Consider the following 24,143-nt stretch of genomic DNA (forward strand, 5'->3'; position numbering starts at 1 on the left):
CCCACCTATATTCTATAAAAACGGAAACTATTATGTTCAAAAGAAATATAACTATAGGAAAGACACATTGGGGTATATAGGATTATGGGATGTCATTGAAACAAAGTTTCATTCCCAAAAGCAGAAAGTAAAAGTTTCCTCTAAAGTCACTTTCTCTTCAGTCAAAACCAACGATGAATTCAAAGCAAAAATAATAGCCAGACTATGGGGATGCAGAACTAGAAAAACTGCATTTTTATGGCTTAAATGTTTTAATTTGATAGGTATCTCTTTAAACAAAAATTTTTAAGACAACACAAGCACACAAAGGCCATTAACTTATTGGGGAAAAAAAGGAATATTTACAAGAAAAGTGTATTTAGGGAAAGAGGTAGATGAATTTTTTAATAAAAAGAAAAACACTGCATGTACTATTTAAAGTTATAGTATTTTTATTAAATAAATTTTCATTAAATATTTTTTAAATTTCATATTATGCTCAGGTAAGCAACAGTTCTAATAAGCATAAAACAGAATAAGTTCAAAGAGAAAGCTAATAATAGTGGAGGAAAAAAGAGGAAGAAAAGAAAACAAAGATGGAAGAAATAAGACATAAAGCTAGGGGTTTAAGAGAGATTGGGGAAAAAAAAAACAGAGAGGAATATATAAATAGGCTGAACCATATGAACTATAGGTGATTTAAGGCTGCAACCTGAATAAATTTTTGAACATCCCATTGGCTCTTCCACAAGGAACGATTCACAAATCTGCAATTAATTTTAGTACTTCATTTTAATCTTTGAAGAAACAATTAGTCTATACTCTTCAACACTATGATCAGAGCAATGGTTCTTTATAGGATGAGTGTCAAGGGCCCACACAAGCAAACAGAGGTTGCCAGTGAGCTACTCGCCTTGTTTCAGACCATCCACCCAGTTTAAAAGAAACATGTTTGCACCAAGTAAATTATTTTTAATCACAAATCATCCAACCCTCAGTGGTGAATTAAGCCAACTTCTTTTATTTTGTGTCTAGTCACTGGAGTGCTAGAAGACCAGAATCAGGAGGATTCATGCAACTTATATTGGTGATGAGGTCTTCTTGTTGCATTCTCAGTTATAACTTACTTTCCAAATTATTTGATTACAGTATCTAATCAGCAAGCAGACCAAGTCCAAGACTCAGCTCAATGACTCGGATGTGTTTTTCTCCACCATGATTCACCCCTCTGAGCCAGGAGTTAAGAGGTGGGATAGCGCATGAATTTAGGGCAGCACATAACAGTGAACAGGCATCCAAGTACGCTACACAGAGAGCTCTAAGCTTTCTAAAACCCCACATCCAAAGTATTCAGATTACAAATTCAACCACAGCACAAGCAATTATATCAATCCCTGAATCAGAACAAACTGGATATCTTGAGTTGAATGGAGACAGAGTTGAATATTTGAGGATATACAGACATTTGTTAAGGAAAAAGAAGAGAAAGAGCACTTCAGTCAATGTGGGTCAGAAACATGAACAGCCAGAACAGACACAAGAAGATATGAAAATATATGTGTTGAAGAAGCCAAGAATACTCTAATGTGGCTGAAGCAAGACAGAAAGCACCTGTCTGTATATAATATTGTACCACTTGAAATGATAAAGAGTTTAAATGTTATCCCATTATTACTTTTCTGTCTTACCATTACCTTTCTATCTGGGCAGCACTGATTTGGCCACTATGTCTTAGTATAACCCAGAGTTTCTATCTTTTTTGAAAAGGAGAAAAAAATACTCATTTTCCTCAGTAACTATTGTCACTAAGAGTTGTGAAATATAACTGAAAGTAAAGAAGCCAAGTCTCTACTATAGAGCTACAGTAATCAAAACAGTGTGGTATTGGCACAAAAACAGACATACGGGTCAATGGAACAGAACAGAGAGCCCAGAAATAAACCCACACACCTACGGTCAATTCATCTTTGACGAAGGAGGCAAGAACATACAATGGAGAAAAGACAGTCTCTTCAGCAAGTGGTGTTGGGAAAACTGGATAGCAGCATGTGAATCAATGAAGTTAGAACACTCCCTCACACCATACACAAAAATAAACTCCAAATGGTTTAAAGACTTATACAAGACAAGGTGCTATAAACCTCCTAGAAGAAAACATAGGCAAAACATTATCTGACATAAATCTTAGCAATGTTCTTCTAGAACAGTCTACCCAGGCAACAGAAATAAAAGCAAAAATGAACAAATGGTGCCTAATTAAACTTATAAGCTTTTGCACAGCAAAGGAAACCGTAAGTAAAACACAATGACAACCTAAGGAATGAGAGAAAATATTTACAAATGATGCAACTGACAATGGTTTAATTTCCAAAATATATAAACAGGTCATACAACTTAATAATAAGAAAACAAACAACCTAATCCAAAAATGGGCAGAAGACCTAAACAAGCAATTCTCCAATGAAGACATACAAATGGCCAATAGGCACATGAAAAACTGCTCAATATCGCTAATTACCAGATAAATGCAAATCAACTACAATGAGGTATCACCTCACACCAGTCAGAATGGCCATCATTAAAAAGACCACAAACAATAAATGCTGGGTGTGGAGAAAAGGGAACCCTCCTACACTGTTGATGGGAATGTCATTTGGTGCAGCAGTTACAGAAGACAGTATGGAGATTCCTCAAAAGACTGAAAAATAGACTTATCATATGATCCAGCAATCCTGCTCCTGGGCATATATCCAGAGGGAACCTTAATTCAAAAAGATACACGCACCCCAATATTCATAGCAGCACTATTTACAATACCCAAGATATGGAAGCAACCTAAATGTTCATCAATAGATGACTGGATAAAGAAGTTGTGGTATATTTATACAATGGAATACTACTCAGCCATAAAAAAGAATAAAATAATGCCATTTTCAACAACCTGTATGGACCTGTAGATTGTCATTCTAAGTGAAGCAAGCCAGAAAAAGAGAAAAATACCACATGATATCACTTATATGTAGAATCTTAAAAAAAAAAAAAAAGAAAGAAAAAAGAGGACAGTAATGAACTCACCTACAAAACAGAAACAGACTCGCAGACACAGTAAACAATCTTATGGTTACTAGGGGAAAGTGGGTGGGAAGGGATAAATTTGGGGATGGGAGTTTTACAAATGTTAACCACTATACATAAAATAGATAAACAACAATTTGATACTGTATAGTGCAAGGAATGATATTCAATATCCTGTGGTAACTTATGGTGAAAAAGAATACAAAAATGAATATATGTATATATATGCATGACTGCTTCATATATGAAGCATTATGCTGTGTACCAGAAACTGACACACTGTAACTGACTGTACCTCAATAATTAATAAATAAATAAATAAATAAATAAATAAATAAATAAATAAATAAAGCCAAGTCTGTGAGGTAGGTATGTATGTGGAGAACAAGACGAACAGAAAATAGAGTATGACTATAAACTTCATGCCCTCCCTCTTAAGGTTCCCAGCAAACTGCAGAGTAGAGTATGTTGCATCAACCAATAAATCCATCCAACAAATGTTTACTGAGGCAAGTACTACTGTGTAATCTTGGTATGTAAAATGAATTAAGTTAACCTCAAATGCACTCTCAATTACTTGGGGAAGAGAAAATCAGATTTTGGTGTTAGGACAGAGATGCTAAACTAAGACCTAAAGAAAGTTGGGAGAGGGCTGAATTCTGATTTTAGGTGGATGAATAAGCAGGAAAAAATGGAACCATGGAAAGCTTCACAGACTGCCAGATAGCAGAGCTGAGTATTACAGGATACATAGGAATTTGTTTAAAAGAAGAGAAAGAGCATTTCAGTCAACGTGGGTCAAAAAATGAACAGCCTGAACAAAAGCAAGAGGACATGAAAGTGTATCATGTGTTTAGGAAGCAAAGAGTACTCTAACGTGGCTGAATCAAGACAGAGAGAGGGCGATGGCAATAGAAGACACTGGAAAAGTTAATGTAGAGCCACAAAGAAAGGGGCCTTAGGACAAGAACTTTATTCTGAAAGCAACAGGAAAATACTGATGGTTTTTTAATAAATGGAGGATGACAAGATCAGATCAATATTTGAGAAAGATAAATTTGGTGATGGTATGAAGGCTAGATTATTGGGGAATGAAGACAGAGTGATAAGGTTCAAAATGATTACAAAAGGGAGTCTTTGAAATCATTAGATCTACTGATTATAAACCCTAATTCCCCTTCCATCTAGGTAACACTGTTTTATGAGCTTAGAAAAAAAAGAATAATCTCTGAATAAATTTTGAAATATCATATAATTCAGAGTTTTTACTAGTTCATTTACTTTCCCAATTATTCCAAAGATGTTTTATTATGTATATCTTTGTTATAAACAGCATCTCCAGTTTTGAAATTTTATATCAATGTCACTAAAATTACTTTCATACAATTATTTCATGGTATGTAGTGAGAAAAAAAAAACCTGTAAACATCAAATTTGACCCAATAAAGTAATTGCCATAGGGTTTTCTTTTTTAACCTTACCATTACAAGTTCTTCCTGTAATTCACTGCAACTTTTTTCATTATACTGAAGTCTCTTTGAAAGGTCTATAATTACTTTCTTCTGTTCCTCGATTTCTTCATTTAGTTTCTTGTTTTTGGAGAAATACTCTCTTTCTAATCTGAAAAGTTAAAGTGTCAAAGCAAGGTTTTAAAATATGCTTTTATCAAGTCCTATTATACAACGTGAACACAAGCGGCAGATGTACTATATATCATGGTTTTGTGCCCAAAGGCTTTAAAGGCCTCTTTTCATTTTTTCAAATAAAAAAGACTGCACATTCTTAAATGAAAGACTCTATGGGAACAATGCCTCCCCCTTTTCGGTAGCAGATATTTGTACTATGTCCAAGGTTATAAGTCAAATGGATCTGGTTCAGGCTGATTTGTTATTACCATTATTTATGATAGACAAACCCCACCCACTACAGTCCAGTTTGCTCAGAAACTGCCTCAAAACAGAAAGCAGTCCTAACAAACCATTTTCTAATTAAAGTATAACATTAGAAATGGCACATATGTTTTACTCCTGAGTATCCATGCAAGTGGAACGCATGTGGTGACATGGAAAATCCAAAAGCAAGAATAATCAAAAATCATTCATATTCAGCGGGGAGGGTATAGCTCAGTGGTAGAGTGTTTGCCTAGCAAGCACAAGGTCCTGTGTTCAATTGCCAATACTGTCATTTAAATAAATAAATAAAACCTAATTACTGTATTCAATGTTGTATGTCAATTATATCTCAAAAAGAAAAAAAAAACTGGAGGAAAAAATCATTCATATTCACTGTGAAAACATAAATTTCTTTTCAAAGGATTTGCCTTCCTATTTAAATTTTGCTCAGGCTAGCATTAAACTGTGTTTACATTCTTGCTTGGACCATAAGATGAAAAGCAATTAGGAAGTACCATAGTTTAAAATTTGCTATATGGATAATTTTATTTCAATGGATTGAACATGGATAATGTTTTTAATATGGATAATTTTAATTCAAATTAAAGTGCTGCCACTATTTTTTTAATCTGACATCTCCCTGATAAATGCAACAGACCCATTTCCTATTACTTATAAGCCGTAATACTGGAGATTTTATGACACGTATAACAAAGTCTACACTATACTCAGGCTGTAATCAAATGAAGAGCTAATTTTTGAGTGATGCAAGATCTTATTCTGAACGGTTGACATTTCTTTTTCTAAGGTGGAACACAGACAATTCTACTGCCAACCCTTTGGTATATTCTCCTTTGAATCAAAGGTATTGTAAGATAGAGTAGGTAAAATTTAAACATGTATAAAAGGATTAGTTACTACATTTGTATCAATCTCCCAGAAAGTAGAACTAAACAACAAAAATGGATCAAAGTAGAGAAAAGATAAGAAAGTCAATCCAGCAATCCCAACATACAAACAACAGAAGTTTCAGAAAACAGAAGGTAAAGAAAATGGAAAGGAAGAAACCAGCAAAGTAGTAATAGAAGAAAATCCCAGAAATGAATTATTTGAGTTTCTAAAAAGAGCTCAATGAGTGCCCAGCATGAATGAAAGCAGCCCATGCCAGGCCCGTCATCGTGAAATTCCAGAACACTGGGAACAAAGAGAAGAATCCACATTATGTCCATAGAGTTTGGAAATACATAATATTAGTATTATCGTGTGTTATATTATAACACCAGTAAACCATTTCTAGATACTTGCTTATGTTTCCAGATTTGGTGGCCACTCTGTGCAAGTTTCCAGAGGAAAACATGGGCCACATTCAAAGTTTAGGAATCAAATGACTTCAGACTTCTTGACACTAGAACTGAATAAACAGCCAGCTGAACTAAGAGAAAAGGTGAAGATTAAATAAAGACATTTTTAGGATGCAAGTTTTAAAAATTTTCCTCTCATATAAATTTCTCAAGAGGCTACCTTCCAAGAGAGTAAATCAAACAAGGAAGAAGGCATAAGATCAGCAAACAAGAGATCCAATGTAAAAAAGAAGTAAAGGAAATGCCAAAGATGATGGTGAAGTGAAGTCCTAGGTAGGAAGGCTGTGACAGTCTATAAAACAATTTGTCCAGAAAGGAGGAGGTCTAGAGAAGAATCCAAGAGGGGTATATCTTAGAAGATACTTAAAATGATAGAACGTCTGAGGTATAGAAACGTAAGAAGAGATTTTCAGTTCTGTTAGAGAGTTCAAGAATAACTTAGTGACTGGGACACACAAACTAATCCAACTAAAAGTGAGGTGATTATTAACTATTTATTCATTTAATAATTCAGCAAATCTTTATTTTGCAGCTCTTGTGTGCCAAGAAGTATTCTAGACTTTGGAAGACAGCAATGAACAAAATAAAGTTCCTCTCCACATGAACAATAAAAAACAAAGAATATAATAAAATGTGCAATAAAGAAAAACAAAGATGAGGGACCCAAAAAAGTTGTAGAAAAAAATTACCCAAAAAAGCAACCCTACTGAAACAATGGGAGAAGGAATGGAATAACTGTGCGTTGTATGGTAGAAATGTACAATGGAGATAAGTAAGTAGAGGCCAATAGGTTAACATTTAAAGGTAGAAGCAAAAAAATGGCACAAAATGCATGTTATTTAGAAGTATGAAGTTAAATATCAAAAGAAACAGCTATAAGAATTAAAAGTAGTTGCCTCAAAGGAGTATAAACTGGTCATAGAGAACAATAGGATACCAAAATGCTGTCTTTCATGAGTTTAACAGTACTATTTTACTTTTTAGACTATGTGAAAGTGTTAATTTGATTAAAATAGAATTTTAAATAAAAAATATTATTACTCAGCAAATATAAATGCACTTGTTCTTTGGTGCTATTTTATAAACAAAGTCCAAATCGAGTCCACTGAAATGGGGAACATCCTTTGCCATGAGGAATCTCATGCACAACCCAAAAAAGTTGGCTCCTATGCTTCTACCAACAGTCCCACCCAAGGGCAATGTGTAGGGCAAATAAAATGAAAGTTAAAGGGAGCCCCAGTCTCTTAGAACCTAATACAAAACAGACAGAACTTGAAAGATGGAGGATTTAGGGAAAAAAGGAAAGGGAGCAGAAGGAAACTCGTAGTTAAGATGCCTTCTTTTCTACTGGATTCCTATTTTTTAAGGACTCAGCTAAGAATCTGACAACAGTACAGCTGTTTTAACAGTCTTCTCCAGGCTATCTTTTACCAAGAATATGAACAGTAACAGTGTTACAAACTATAATACTTTGGTTCTTTTTATACTTCGGGGTGATATTTTTTTAAAAATAGAGAATTTCTATATGTTGAATGTAATAAGATAAATATATTTAGATTCAGTCCATTCAATATCATATCTTTGACTAGTGTTACTTTAAATTAAATTTAAATTTAAAGCAGATTTAAAGATTACCATGATCTCCTCCCTACTGCCCAACTATCAGTTACTACTGCTAATGAAAATCTGACATACTGAAAGGTCCAAAATAAAAAGATTGAAAAGTTTTGTTCCACACTGCAAGCTTTCAATGGAAAAAAATTTATAACTAAGGAAATTTGATTACAGAAATATAGAATATATATAGTATTTAAAAGTATTGTTACATTATATAATTTGTTAAAATACCATGTTATTGTTCAAATTCTTAGCTGAGCTCTTTAAAAGATAATGTTTAGTATATAACAATTTTATTTATTGTATTATTATATATAACACTGAATATATAATGATATATTAAAATATATATTCTATCTAATATGTGTATTCCATCTATATATGTATACTATATATTCATCTAAAATAATTTCATGGAGGAATATTCATTGTCATTAAAGTGTTGGCCAAAACTAAAACTGAAATATATACACAGCTTTTTTCTCCTGCCTTTCAATAAGATCTTGCCTAGATCTACCTGGGAGGAAACAGAAACTTAAAAACCTTTACCACCAGCAAGGTTCAGGCAGCATTTCCTCTATACTCTCATTATCTCCAGTTGCTAAATCAGTTCTATCCAACAGCTAAAACGTCTGCTCTAAAACTCACTACTCTCAAAGTTGTAAATTAAAGGAATTATTTACCGTAAAGACCTAAAATATCAATTCTCTTTTTAAAATATATTATCCAAAACTTAGAACTACTTTGAAAAATTAATAATTGAGTTTGTAACTCTAAAAGATTTTAAAGAAGATTCTGAAAAAGAATCAAAGTACAGGTAGAAAATGAAATAACTTATCCAGTCACCCCTCCTGTCATTTCCTTCTCATACCACAGATAAATGGAAAGGAAGGGGCTGTCATATTACATACAATGAAAAGGAAGATGGGATGGGGGAAGAGAAGTCACAGGAACTATCAATAAGTAGTGAGCTTCAATTACTACTTAATTTTTACTATTTTTTTAATTATTATTAACTGTTTTATTATTATAGCACAGTTACAAAGGGATGAAGAACAGAAAAGGGACATTATGGTAAAGTACTTAGGATTGTTGGCTGGTGCTTAGTTGGAATACATCACTAACATTTAGAATTATTAGCCTGTGCTTATTGGAATACAAAATTTGAGTAAAAATTTTCAAGCACCAAAACAGAAACAATAGCAAAACAAATCTAAGGGAAAAAGTTTGCTTTGAGGGCCAACTTAAATAGTACATAGGTTAAAATGTTACAGCTTAAATGTTAGCAGGTATCTTAAAATTCCTCTAGTCCAACCTTTGCAGGACTCTTTTCTTCTTCAGTATCCATGACAGAGAATCATCCATCCTCTGTTTTGAACTTTCCAAGTCAGGGAGTTCACTAATTTCCCAAAAAGTCTATCACTTCATTGTGGGAAAGCTTTAATTGTTGGGAGTACAGTCTGACTTCTTACAGTTTCTCTAGCAGGTCCCAATCATTACCTCAAAGCAACAGTAAAGAAGCCTGTACTATACACTACATAAAGGCCCTTCAAACATATTTATATATAAATGTGCAGATTCAAGCTATGGTTCAAAGGAAAATGAAGCATAAATCCTTAGAATAATGTTCACAGAATGTCATTTAAGTTATTCTAGAGGAAGCAAGAAAATTTGGTTAAGAATTATTCATTTAAAATATTATAAGCATTACTAAGAAAAATAATCACAGTTCAGAATTTCAAATTTTTTCAAACTTCAGCCTTTCAAGTGCCATCTTTATAACTTTGCCATACTCATAACAATTACTACCATTCTAAATAATACTTTTCTTTAAATTAACTCACATCATAAGTTAAATGAAGTATTTTAAAAGGAAACTTTATATTACAACTGTAAATGGAAAACCATTATGTATCATAAATAGAAATGAACATTAAAAATAAATACATAACTATAATATATGAATACATGTCACCTACCAATGCTGGTATGTGTTCCACCCTCTGAGAAGGAATGATTTAAACTGTCTATTATTGATTTATTTTTGGAAACATATTAAACAATTATAAACTTCTTAAAGCATTTCACAGAACTCTTCAGACAAAAGACATTATAACTGAAAACGGGTAAAACTAGTAGGAGTTAGAAAGGTCCTGACTCTACCACTTATTAGCTGTGTGTCCTTACCCTCATTAAGCCTCGAAATTTGTAGATATTGACAGGTATATGTAGAATAGATAAACAAGATTATACTGTATAGCACAGGGAAATATATACAAGATCTTATGGTAGCTCATAGTGAAAAAGAATGTGACAATGAATATATATATGTATGTTCATGTATAACTGAAAAATTGTGCTCTGCACTGGAAATTGACACAACATGGTAAACTAACTATAACTCAATAAAAAATGTTAAAAAAATTTAAAAACAATAAAAAATTAAAATTTAAATAAAGCCTCAATTTCCACATCTGCAAAATGGGGATAAAAAGAATAGCTATCTCATAGGGTGTTATATAAATTAAACAAAACCATGCAAAGCTAAATATGAAGTGAGTCACATGCATGCAAGCCCCTAGTTGCAGTATCACTCCTTGTATTATTTCTGCAGTTTGAGACATTCGCAAACATTAGCCATCTCCACATAGACCATTTTAATGGCATAGAAGTCAGAGTCTTTAAAGATACTGTATTACATCAGTAACTATAATGTAAAACACATTAATATAGTTAATTTCTAGTGTAAGAAAGTATTACTGCATTTCTGAGACTCTGTGGAATAGCCATGATACTTCAAAATCCAGCAGAGTGTTTCCACATGTACCTGGTACTACACATTTATACTTATGTAGGTTTCATAAAGTCTTAATATTAATTTAGAGAATTTTACAGTAAAACACTTACAAATTTAGTTTTGTAAAGCTCTCTTGTGCATTGTGCTTTTCTCGCTCATAGGCACTTTCAACTTCTTTGAATTCATTCTTGATCATTTCCAAATCAGCAACAGCTTCTGCTTGGCTGGCCTTTTCTACCTGCAAAGCTCCTTCAAGGTCTCGAATCCGTAACTACCAGATGACAGAAAAGCAATTAAAGGGAGTGAAGAAATATTAGCATCAGCCTCAAACTGAGTACAGTACTTTATCAAACAGCAGTTTATCATTCATCCAAACAAGTTTTTCTTTCTGTTTTTGGTTTAAAAAAGGAAAATAAACAAAAAGCAGTCTATTCCCTTCCTCAACATGATTAATGGAAGGGAGGAAGAGTGGAAGACTCAAGTACGCTATGAAAAAGGACAGACTGATGCAACATCATCTGTCCTACCAAAGTGCCTAATTTTGACCTGCTAACCCATTTGAACATTTCTTTCATAAACATAATAAGTTAAGTGGTTTTTGAGAACTAAAGGGAAGTATCCTTCCCCTCTTTTGAGAAACATTATTATATGAACATCTTCATAAGCTTAAGAAAGTTAAAAGATCTTTTTATTCCTAGAGATTTTTCACTGTAAAAAGTTAAAATGTTTATTATCAAATAATACTATTTGACTAAAATATTTATGGGTGTAATAATATGATATCTGGAATTTGCTTCAAAATAATTTGGGCGTAGGAGACTAGAAGAGGATTAATAGATAACACACAATTGGCCTGAGGTTAAGTCTTGAAGCTGAGTGAGGGGTATACGGGTAGTTCATTTCACTGTTCTCTCTACTTCTGCATAAACTGGAAACTTTACACAATGAGACATTTTAAAAACCAGATTCCCTGTACATGCCAATAGTAGATAAACAAAGTGCGTTCCCATAAAAGAATAATTTGTAGATGTAAAAAGGCTACAAAACAACTTTCAAAAAGTAAGTTCTCTATGTGGGCCTCCATGTAGTGTCAATATATACTGAAAAGAGCAAAGTCCAGATCACTGTATACAGTATGCTATACTTTGGGTAAACAAGTGGAAAACATAAGGATATGTACAGGCAAGAGAGTAGAATAACGATAGGGACAAGAGTGAAAGTAAGAGTTTTCAACTGCTTGCTTTTGTTTGGATTTTTGAAGTATGTGAATATTTTATCTTTTCAGAAAATTAAGTTAAAAATAAAAATAAGTTTGTTAAAGTTCAAAAGAAGATGGGGGTTGGAAAAAAATGCTTTACACTAGATAGAAAATGGGCTTTGGAACCATAAGACTCAGGTTTGAGTCACAATTCTTCAAATTAACTTAAGTGCCCTTAGACATATTAAACTCCCAGAGCCTAAGGCTCTTCATCGGTAAATAATAAATAATAACAACAACAATAATAATATACAGACTGTCTACAGGGTTGCTACAAAGACCTAGTGAGACAATGTGTATTTAATATTAATATGCATTTAATATTTGATATAAATATAAAATAATTATTTAATAAGTGTTTAGGTAAATATCATTAGGCACTTGATATGTGCCATGCAATGAGCTGGTGCTCAAGATATACACACTCATCGTGAAAATACACAGTCTTAGCATTTGTTAGAAAAGGACGAGTGCTTCCTGTCACAGAGGCAGACCCAAATGGCCATGAAATCAGAGAAATGCTATGAACACTGTGTGACACAGCCTCCCAGGTATAGAAAAGATAACCTGAGTTAGGAAAAATGAACTCACCAAAAAATGCAGCCTAGGAAATAGAAAATGTTTCAATAAATTAATCTATACAAATAACAAATCACCAGAATTACTATCTCTAATTATCCAAACATATTGTGGAGTAATTGAGACATTGAGATAATAATTGAAATAATATAACTAATAATTTATTCTCTTTCACTAAAGTCAAGAAGTAGAACAGATATGTGGATACAACTTTGTAAATTTTCAAAATTGGTCTTTTAAATTTTATTTTTCTTTGTTGTTTTGTCTAAACCCAATGCTCACAAGTAAAATAATAAAGCTAGGAAACATTTTCTTCTATCTACATTGCTATTTTCTTTCAGAAAATATGCAAACTCAATCACAAACGATAAACCAATCCAACTGAAAGAAAAGCAGACTTAAAATAATCAATTCTGAGTCAACTCTCTTGAATCTATTTTCTCATTTTTATGACGCATCCAAACAAATTTAATAACAGAATATTTCAAACATATTTTTAACTACAGTTTATGATAAAATGGTGATTACAACTATTTACTAGTCTCATTTGCTTTTAAACTAGTCTGATACTGAATTTTACTAGGTGTACGTCATTGAAAATACTTGTCAGTATTTATAGATATATGACTCAAATACACACTTTTGCTTTTTTCTAAGTTACAGCACTAAATTGAGTATCAAACATTAATTTTTAATTATATGAGCAAAAAATATACATGCAATAATTTTCATTTTATAGCTACTAACTATATATTCTCAGTCATATAACTACAATGAAAAACTTAAATTTTGAATTCTACTTCTTTCATGAATTTAAAACTTCAGCTTTACTGCTTATTAATGCCATTTTAAAACAAAGAAAAAAAAAGCTTAACTTAAACAAGTTTGCTTTACATATAGATGCACTCAAATACATGGGTCTGAGAATTATGTAGGTAAAAGGCATTTCATTAAAGATAAAACTGAAAATACTGTATTACAAAATTCTTGCAGACTGTTGTATCCTATATTAAGACCTGTTTAAATAACAAGGTAAAATTTGAAAATTCTACTAATTAAATTTTAATATAGCAGAAAAGTCTGAGTCTTTTTAAAATATTCAAATTTAAGTATGGAATTTGGACTTTGGAACTTTATGTAAAACTCTTTACAACAAAGGCTTGGTCCATGGTAGTAGTTTGCCAACCCCCAGTTAAAATGCCTTTGCTTCTTTTGCAAATTCCTTCTCTTTCTCTAAGACCTAGGGAAAAGGACACTTTCCTCAGGATGCCTTCATTTACTTCCCCTCACAGATTAATCCTTCTCCTTATTACGCTCCCACAGTATTTAGTATTTCCTATTTCTAACTATATCTATATATAGGTACACAGAATCTCTGGTAATAGAATGTTTAAGTCCCAGTTTGAGCTCATTCATCTTCATACTTTCAGCTCTTAATATGGCGACAGGTGATATGCACAGGATATACACTTAATCAGTGAAGGTGCATATTTTTTAAAAGTTTTCAGAAAGAAGTTCATCCTATGGATGTTGCTAAAAAAGAACACTCTGATCAGCAAATCTTCCTGAAATGGGCCAGATGGCAAACATTTTGTACTCGCAGGTCATGAGGTCTCTGTCACAACTAGTCCACTATGCCAGTGTAGCACAAAAACCACCACAGACAATATAAACCTTCATAAGAACATGCAGTGGGTGATTCGGCCCTGGGGTGTAATGGGGCAGGTCCTCTCTAACAGAGTAAAGACTACCCTCAGCTATTTCTTTAAACAGAATAACGCATGTCTTAACAATATGCTACCTATTCTAAATGCACACCTTAGTTCTCTGAACATAATCCTGTTTTTTCTAGCTTAATAAAATTCATACAAAAAAATGTATTTTCATTTTACCTGAATAATTTCAGAATTAAATTTTGATTCCAAATGTGCTGCCCTTTCTGCTTCAATATTTTCTTCTAATTTCCTCACTCTTAGTGTAGTTGCCTGAAAACAAATTAGAAGTTTAAACTCATAAGCATTGATATTTAAATTGGGTATAGATCACTATTGTAATGAACACTTCATATCACTGTAGCCTCATTTTTTTATTCGCAGAAGCATAAAAGTTATATTTTAAAAATCATGTAAAAAACCATGTAAAAATCATGCTTGGGAAGAATGCTCCCAAGCTTGCTTTCTCTTTCTTTTTTATTAAGGTATAATTTGCATGTAATAAATTACATATGTTGAAAGTGTATAATTTGGTGAGTCTTGTAAATTCACAGACACAGAAAGTGTATTAGTGACTGCCGGTAGCCAGGGGCAGAATGGAGGAATAAGCACTGACTGCTAATGGGCATAAGGTTTCTTACTGGGGTTATGAGAATGTTCTGAAATTAAATAATGGCAATGGTTTCACATCCTTGAATGGTATACTTTAAAAGGGTGAATTTTATGATAGTGAAGTATATCTCAATAAAAAATAAAAAGAATCCCTAAGTGTAAGAACCAAGGACATGGGGGTGAGGGGTATAGCTCAGTTGGTAGAGTGGGTGTTTGGCATGCATGAAGTCCTGGATTCAATCCTCAGGGCCTCTGTTAAGAAGAAGAAGAAAAAAAATCTAAAGAATCAATAACATTTCAAAGAAGTCACAGCCACCTAAGTAAAGCTTCTTGATTTCTGTCAAAAAGTTCCTCTAAATGCTGACTTTAGTCCTTAGAACAAGGGATCCCCCTTGGCTACAGGGAGAAAGCATGGTATGTACTAAAACAGAAAAATACTTATGGTTAGCCAGATTAAAATGAGTATTACCCTAGGTAGGGCCAACACTAGTGGAGGGAAAAAATTACTGTAACAACACAAGATGAAATTTCTGTCCTTGAAGAACTAAAGTCAACTTGCTCAGTACTCAAAACACTTCTGTTAGGTTCTACAGGCCAGAAGAAGTCTAACCATTGTCAAGGAAATAACCCATAGACCTTGAGAATAAAGGATCAAAACAAGCAAAAAGCTAATAAAGGGCAAATAGAAAAACCAGTCTAACAATGTTAATATACTCTTTCAGATTCCAAAAATTATTTGCATAAGTTTATCAAAATAAGCATTATATCTTATTAAAATAAAGAATATTCAGTGATTCTGTAATAAAAAAATGAACAATTCAAGTCTTCTTTTCATTTTTCATGTATATGTTGTCATATTAATTATCTGATTTTCACTACAAAAATCAAGCAAATGTTTTGTTTTCTCTGCCTAAACCAAAACCAAATGGGTTGAAATAATAAACCAGAGATCACATCTTTATTTTCACACTTTCTGGTTTTAAATGAAACGTCCAGAAGAAAACAAATCTATAAACTGTTTATTGATACTAAAATGATCAATTAATCAGTAAGGACAACAAAAAAATTTTCAACTCTTTAAACAAATTTCTTCCAAGAGTAGGTTTTGCTGATGGAAATAATTAAACTAAAGCCCTCCTAATAAATTTTGTTTTTCATCTTCTAGTCTGGTGAATTAATTCTTACATCCAGCAGAGGGTGACAGAGGAACACCAACTTGCTGTTCACAAATATTTTTCTCCAATATACTATCTACGAGAACTAGTACAACAACCATAATCTGTCTCTCATTAGTATCCAATCCTAATGTAATCTACAAAGCAAGAGCAGAAAGTATAACAGAATCCATATTAAAATACAAAATCCAACACAAATCCATATATACCACCAGCCAATTTAACTAGATACAAGTTTGTCTATAATACAAGGATTATACAATATGCTGTCTGTTCCCCAATACTATGAACATCAGTGTGCTTTATGTAACACAAAACGATCACATTTTTTTATCATTTATTAGCTGGTTGTCATGTCCTTTCCTACTGCAATACACTGCCAAGAGATTTTTATTCCAGTAAATTCTGTGTTCGTTGTACCTAATTTTTTTTTATTTTATGATTTATATCTCATTAAACCACAATAAGCCCAATTAGATAAGAAAAATGAGTTTTCATTCTTTGAAGAAGGTAACATAGAGATGGCTGTCTCCTGTCCAACCCTTTGGTAGATGTTATTTTATGATAACACAGGCATGAGCTGCCAACTCCAATTGAGCAGCAGAACTAACCAAACAAATCCAGACCACATTTGTTCTCCACACCACATTTGCTCCTATAACTTTCAGGGCCAAAAGTTTCACAAAAGTTATGAAAACATATGTGCACAATGAATCTGCTGAAAGACTGGGCAAAAAACAGTTCCTATTACATCCTTTCCTCCTCAAACAGAATACACCCAGCTTAAAGGATATATGTGAACTTAAAGAATTAGTCATACAGAAAAACTTCAATATATAAAATTCACCCCACTAAAATGGACATCAAGAAAAATAGGGGAGGAAATACCACGTAAGTACATACTAATTAGAGATTTCCAGTATGTGTTACATAGTACTGTTTCCAAAACAGCTGCACAAAGTTTACCCCAGAATGTCGACAGCTGGGTAAACAGAAAGTGGTTGTTTAACTATTTTTCCAGATTTTATCACCTGATATTTCCAATTAATGAATACTCTTACAAGTAACCAATATAGTAATAATCCATCTTCAAAAAGATGATTCTAAAGGACTGAGTCATCATAGACTGATTAATTCTATAATGGTTATTTTAGTGGTAAGTATATTTTATTATATTTTAACGGCTGTAAATAATATATTATACGTGTGTTAACAATTAACTACAATACCTATTCCTTACTTATGTGGGGGTAGGGAGAAAAGAATGGTTACCATACTTGGAGCCCTTAATCGGAAGATCTCAAAGTATTTTTTATTACTAAGAAAGAAATCTTAGAGAGTCAAAATCTCAGTATTTGAAAAACAGAAGCACCATAATATCACAATACTTAAGTCATATGTTGAGGAGTCATAACTAAGAACATCATATAAGTCCTTTCCTATTTATCATCCTTGTTCTAATCAAAGAACTTGAAAAGTAGTATTATTAATTAGTCTGACCTTTAACGTGGGCTCTTTATTTTTTAAAGTAAGCACTTACATTGCTAAGTGTCACATTTGCATGAGTGTACAGTACTTATGTTAATGTCATTGATGACATAAATCCTAAAATTGAATACTAATATTCTACAGTTTTCAAAGAAGTGTCATATGTATTTTGTCATTTGACTCAATAATATGGTACATTTTACAAAACAAGCCAATACAACATAGTACGTAATATTTTAAATCTTTATAAGGCATTCTTATCTGAATATCTGGGGGTTTTAAGTAGGTCTCTTACATCACATGTAGCCAGTACACTATATAAGAAAAACAGCTCTAGTCAGAGGCAGAATTAATGCTGCTTTTGTGACTTGTAACATGGGAACTGCTGTGTAAAAGTGAACAGCTGATCTTCTGATCAAGGAACACTGATCCACTAAATTCTACCCTCACAAAAATCCAAACATGTTATAGTTATTCTCAATCTCATTAAGTGCACATGACTTTATTAAAACACAAGCTTATCAAAAACAAATGAACATGCTTGCATCTTTCCATGATCATCTCACTGATATTTACTCTACTATGTAGATCCACCAAAAAGGAAAACAGAATATTTAAAGAGTACCTACCATGTGCCAGAAAAAAAGGAAAACAACCTGTGTCGTAGATGAAAACTTATCTGTCTCTACCTGATGCTCCTTTTATTTCTCTGCTACAAATTACTATTTATTTTTAACTGTTTTATTAATAGCCCAATCATAACTGTTTTCCAGGATCCTTTTGATTATCTTATATGAACAGGCTCACTTAAAGCAGTCCTCACTTTAAAATAAAACAGCAGTATCAAGAAATATCCAAATGTACAAATATTCAGAGCTCTATGTACCCATCACCTTGACCATGATTAACTCTGCAGTTTCAGGAACCTCAAAATTAGTCACTGAATATAGCAATAATCGAAGGCTTAACAAATTCAGGATGGACATAAAAAGGCAATGAGATGATTATAGGAATAAACTGGAGAACAAAGAAACTTCTTTTAATCACAAGGATTGAAAAATTAAGTATTTCACTCAGCCTGTAAAAGAGTTTAGTGAGGGAAAAAAGATTACACATTATATATTATACTTTCAAGGTATAATAAAAGAAACCACAGACAATGAAAATAGGAAATTTCAGGAGAAGAATTTACAGACCACAAATTCTGATTAGCATGATAATAAATTAATTTAGCATCTTTAAAATCATCTTTACCTTTTCTGGCAACAAAAAGTTCAGTATTTAACAAATATTTGAATAAACTTCCAATTTTAAAATCCACTTGAACATAAATACAAAAATATATAATACTTATAAGCATAATTGTGTAACACAGGTGATTTCATTATATATCTACTTTACAGTTGATAATCAACACAAATAGCTGTTTAAAAACCATTCCTACAAACACACGATGGCTTTATAAAGATGACTCATAAGAGGTTGCTTCATGGACAATGTGAGAGGTGAGACTCATTTGTCTTCCCCTTTTCACTTAAACGTAGTATACGTGTAGAGAAAAAGGCTACATTCTACCTTTCTTTATGTTGTTATAATATAGAATAAGACTGACAGACGCAATTCAGAATTTATTTGCAAAGACTGTTTTCTCCCACTGTAATCGTCACGAAATTCTTCAGTTCTCTCAGAATTAGGTTTGCATCTTCTCTTTTCTCTTTTCTTATTGAGTTAAGCTTATTTCCCATGATAAAAACAAAACATAACAAAACAAAACAAAAACCTCCCCTAGTTGTAAAGAGGTTTATAAAAGCCATGGATATTTCTTTTACAGTTCACTTTTCCCTTGGTTCTGTGGTATCCAGCACCACATTTAGAAAATTGGATTGGGAGTTTGTTTTGTTGTTTTTTTTTTAATCTAAGAAACCATTGATCCATGTTAAAATGATTAAGCTACACAATGGTCTATAGTTTATCAGATTTTTTAAATTTATATATATATACACATACACACACACACACACACATATATAAACTTTTGGGGACCAGGCACATAAAGAAATTGCCTTTTCATGAAACATAATTGTTAAAGCTTCACTAAAATTTAAAACATTAATCAGGCTAAGTGTCTATTATATTCTTTGCTTTAGTCTTATATTACTGACATTAAACAATGTGTTCTATTAAATTAAAATTTCAACAATTTTCCTCTCTATTATTTCATCTTATATTACTCCTTTTAAAAAAATACCACTGATGATTATTTAACTACTGAAAATTACTAGTAGTTAATGTCTCCACAAATGAATGTAAAAGTGGCAATAAACTGCTCTCTAGAAATTTAACTTCTCCTTCAATTATGTCATCCTCTGGTCAAATAGCCAATACAAACACATTCACTTAAACACAAAGCAAAAATTTTTAACGTGTCTAAATATGAAGAATTATAGATAAGTCACAGGACTATATTTGTCCACTTATAAAATTCTTATAAATAAAATAAAAATAGAGACTATCTGGACTACCTTCAGATTCTCCAAAAGCAGAGACGTGGCATAATCAAAAGTATTTATGGAGTAGCTAAAAAAAAACCACAAGTAAAACTAGTCTAAAACAATGTCATATTTACAACATCAATAAAAAAAGAAATTAGAGCAGGTGAGTATTTTATAAGAAAAATAATCAATACTGAGTTGTCCAAAAACAAATCCTAAAGTTTAGGCGTTAGACATTTCCTCACTTGAGTCAAATTTGGCTTACCAAGAATTTTATCAACGAAAATTACTGTTACCTAGTACTTCACATCTCTAAGGCAATTAAAATGTTTTCAGTGATGATCATAGAATTTTATAGCATCCTAAAGTGGCTTCTGAATGATTTTTTTAATTCTAAGTATATTCAGAACTTTAACTCTATTCTAATCCTTTTTAATCAGCTGTCCACAAACCATATAATATTAAAAATGATAAAATAAAATATAATGATATATTCCTAAATTTTCTGACCTGAAAAATGTTCAGCACAAGTGACAAAAAAGCTAAAAATATTATTTAGAATATAATCTCATTTTTTAATTTTTTCTCTAAACTTATATAAAATTAGACCATGCGTGGTAAGAGTAATTTTATCTTTGCCAAGTTCATATTTGTCATTATCATTAAGAGTTTCTATATATTCCACACTCCATTCTCCCTACTATTAACATCTTATAATTATATAGTACAAATAACCCATTAAAAATGCAAAATGGATCAGAATAAATATTTCTCCAATGATATACAAATGGTCAGTAAGCATATGAAATGATACTCAACATCATTGGTCATCAGAGAAATACAAAGCAAAACCACAATGAGATACCATTATACACCCACTATACAAGCTGTCATTAAAAAGACTGATAGTAACAAGTGATGGTGAGGATCTAGAGAAATTGGAACCATCATACATTGCTGGTTAGAATTGTGGGAATATAAAACTGTGCCACCACTGTGCATAACAGTCTAAAGTTAAACATACAGTTATCATGTGACTCAGCAACTCCACTCCTAGGTAGAACTATAAACATGTCCACAAGAAAACTTGTACACAAACGTTCATAGAGTCATTATTCATAACAGCCAAAAAGTGAAAACAGCTGTCTATCAATTGATGAATGGATACACAAAATGTGGTATATAATACACTGAAAGATTATTCAGTAATAAAGAGGAATGGAGTACTGACAGACGATACAACATGGATGAATTCTGAAAACATCTTGCGAGGTGAAAAGAGTCAATCACAAAAGATCCAATATTGCATGATCCCATTAATATGAAATGTCCTGAATAGGCAAATATATAGATGCAAAAGTAGATTAATGGTTGCTTAGGGCTGAGAGGGAAGGAAGAAGAGGAGAGACATAGTTAATGGAAATTAATGGAAAAGTTCATGGAAATTAATGGAAAAGACCTATAGATTGTAGCATTCCAACATTTTCCAATAAAGTATTTGGCACATCTCCTTATCACTTGACAGTAAGGCTTCCCAAGACCAATACCCATATTTAAGTGCTACTCAGCATCTCCACATGGATGTCTAATAGGCATATGAAATTTAAAGTATCTAAAACCAAACTCCTCATCTCTCCCAAATCTACCCCACTTGCATTCTTTGCCGGTGAATAAATGGCAATGTCATCCCCCATATCTCAAGACAAAATCTTTAGTATTATTCTCTACTCCTTTATTTTCCTCTCACAAGGCAGGTCCAATAAATCTGAAAATTCAGCTGATTCTATCTTCCAAAATACATACAAATCTGACCATCTCCTCTACCACTAACTTGGTTTAAAACACCATAATCTCTCATCTAGACCACTTTAACAGTCTCCTAAATGGCCTCTTACAATGTGTTTTCCAATAAGTATAAAAAATGATCCTTTTTTATTTTTTTATTTTATTGAGTTATAGTCAGTTTACAATGTTGTGTCCATTTCTGGTGTACAGTTAAAACAAATCAGAGCGGGCATATCACTTCTCTTCTCAAAACCTTCCAATGGCTTTCCACCTCAGAAAGAAAGCCAAAGCTCTTACAATGAACTACAAAAGACTTTCGGGGTTCTATAAAATCTGCCTACCATTCTCTGTATCCTACTAGGCTTTCTCTTGCTCATTCCATTTCAGTCACAATGGACTACCTGCTATTTCCCAAACTTTCCAAGCACAATCACATCTCACAGCCTTTGTACTTTCTATTCCTTCTAGCTAGAATCTCTTCTTCCAGTTAGCCATATGGCTCAGCCTTTCTTCCTTAAAGTCTCTGCTCAAATGTCATCTTATCAAGTCAGCCTACCTTGACCACTAACATAAGGGGGTAACCATCCCATTCCATTATTTATTATAACCCTCATCTGCTTTATTCCTCTTCATAGGGCTTATCATGTTCTGTTTAATTTAATGTATGAGTCTCCCTGACCGAGTATCAATTTCAAAAGAGAAGATGCTTTGTTTTATTCACTGTTTGCCTCAAATACCCAAAAGTGTGCCTGACACTCACTATAAATATTTTCCAAATAAACAAATGAATACAGTAGTCACAATATAAGAACAGGATGCTACAAAAATGGTACAGAGAACAAGAGCCCTCAGAAACTAAAAAGAGAATAGAAAATATTCAATTAGAAGATTAGAAAAGTCAAATAAATCTCCCACAAAGCAACAACAAAAAGACAAAGAGAAAGACAACAGAAAGGTAAGAAAAGCAAAAGACAATCCAGTTGGTCAGACAATTAAATAATTAAAAGCCTAAAAAATAGAAAATGGAAAAAACCCTAAAGAGGAAATTATGAAGAAATAATATGAGAGAATTACACAAAATAAAGGACATGAGTCCCCTAACTAAAATAGTCACCAAATGCCCTGCACATTGAATACCAAAAAACCTATACTAAGAAACACTGCTTATCTTTGATGTTCTGAAATTTTATTGTCAGTGGAAATTCTACAGCAGTAATAGCTTGGCATCTTCACAAATACAAAGGGAAAAGAAAGCTATAGATAGAGAATGGATAGATTGAGAGACTTAAGAGACATCAGTTAATTACAATTTGTAGACCTAATAGGGATTCTGATTCAAACACACATTTATGCCATATATGGAGCAATTTGAAATGTGAAAAATGCCTGGATATTTGATTATATTAAGTAATTACTGTTTATTTAGGTTTGATATTGATAATATGGTTCTAAATAAAAGACCCTTTATTTTTCACAAAACACAATTAAATATTTATGGTTAAAATAACATGATGCCTGGGATTTGTTTCAATATAATATGGGAAGAAGAAAAGTGAGTAGGGGTGTAAATGATACCAGATTGCCTATAAATGAATAATTGTTGAAGCTGGTGATGGATACGTTAGGTTCATCATACTATGCTGTCTACTTTTTTTAATGTTCAAAGTTTTCCATTAAAAAAAGTGAAAAATAAGAAAAGGGAACCCTCATGCAACACTGGTGGGAATAAAAATTGATGTAGCCACTATGGAAAATAGAATGGTGATTCCTCAAAAAATTAAAAATAGAACTACCATATGATCCAGCAACTCCATTCTTGGGTACTTCTCCAAATAAAACAAAAACACTAGTTAAGAAAGATATATGCACCCCTAAGTCCATTGCAGCATTACTTACAACAGCGAAGCTATGGAAGCAATCTAAGTGCCCACCAACAGATGAATGGATAAAGATGTGGTATATATATACAATGCAGTATTAGTCATCCATAAAAAAAAAATGAAATCTTGCCATTTCCAACAACATGGATGGACCTGGACAGTTTTACGCCAAGTGAAATAACTCAGATAGAGAAAGACAAATATTTTATCATTTCACTTATATTTGGAATCTAGAAAATAAATGAATAAACACAACATAACAAAAACAGAGTTATAGATAGAGAGATCAAACAGGTAGTTGCCAGAGAGGAGGCAGTGGGAGGGGAATAAACAGGTGAAGGAGACTGAGGGACAAACTTCGAGTTGCAAAATAAATGAGTCACAGGTATGAAATGTACAGTGTGGGGAACATAGCCAATAACTATGTAATATCTTTGTATG

At 32.5% G+C, this 24,143-nt stretch overlaps 1 protein-coding gene across 1 annotated transcript in view; it reads right to left on the minus strand.

Annotated features, from left to right (window-relative positions):
* Nucleotides 1-24,143, minus strand: part of CCDC171 (coiled-coil domain containing 171) — a 319,953-nt gene that overhangs the window by 248,031 nt on the left and 47,779 nt on the right. Inside the window, exons 8-10 of the mRNA XM_031449678.2 lie at nt 14,451-14,543; nt 10,832-10,992; nt 4,536-4,674 (exon numbers count right to left, since the gene is read on the minus strand). Of these exons, the coding sequence (XP_031305538.2) occupies nt 4,536-4,674; nt 10,832-10,992; nt 14,451-14,543 (393 nt within the window). The remainder of the gene's footprint in view (nt 1-4,535; nt 4,675-10,831; nt 10,993-14,450; nt 14,544-24,143) is intronic.

The sequence above is a fragment of the Camelus dromedarius genome, chromosome 10, assembly GCF_036321535.1.
Source record: "Camelus dromedarius isolate mCamDro1 chromosome 10, mCamDro1.pat, whole genome shotgun sequence".
NCBI classification, from domain to species: Eukaryota; Metazoa; Chordata; class Mammalia; order Artiodactyla; family Camelidae; genus Camelus; species Camelus dromedarius.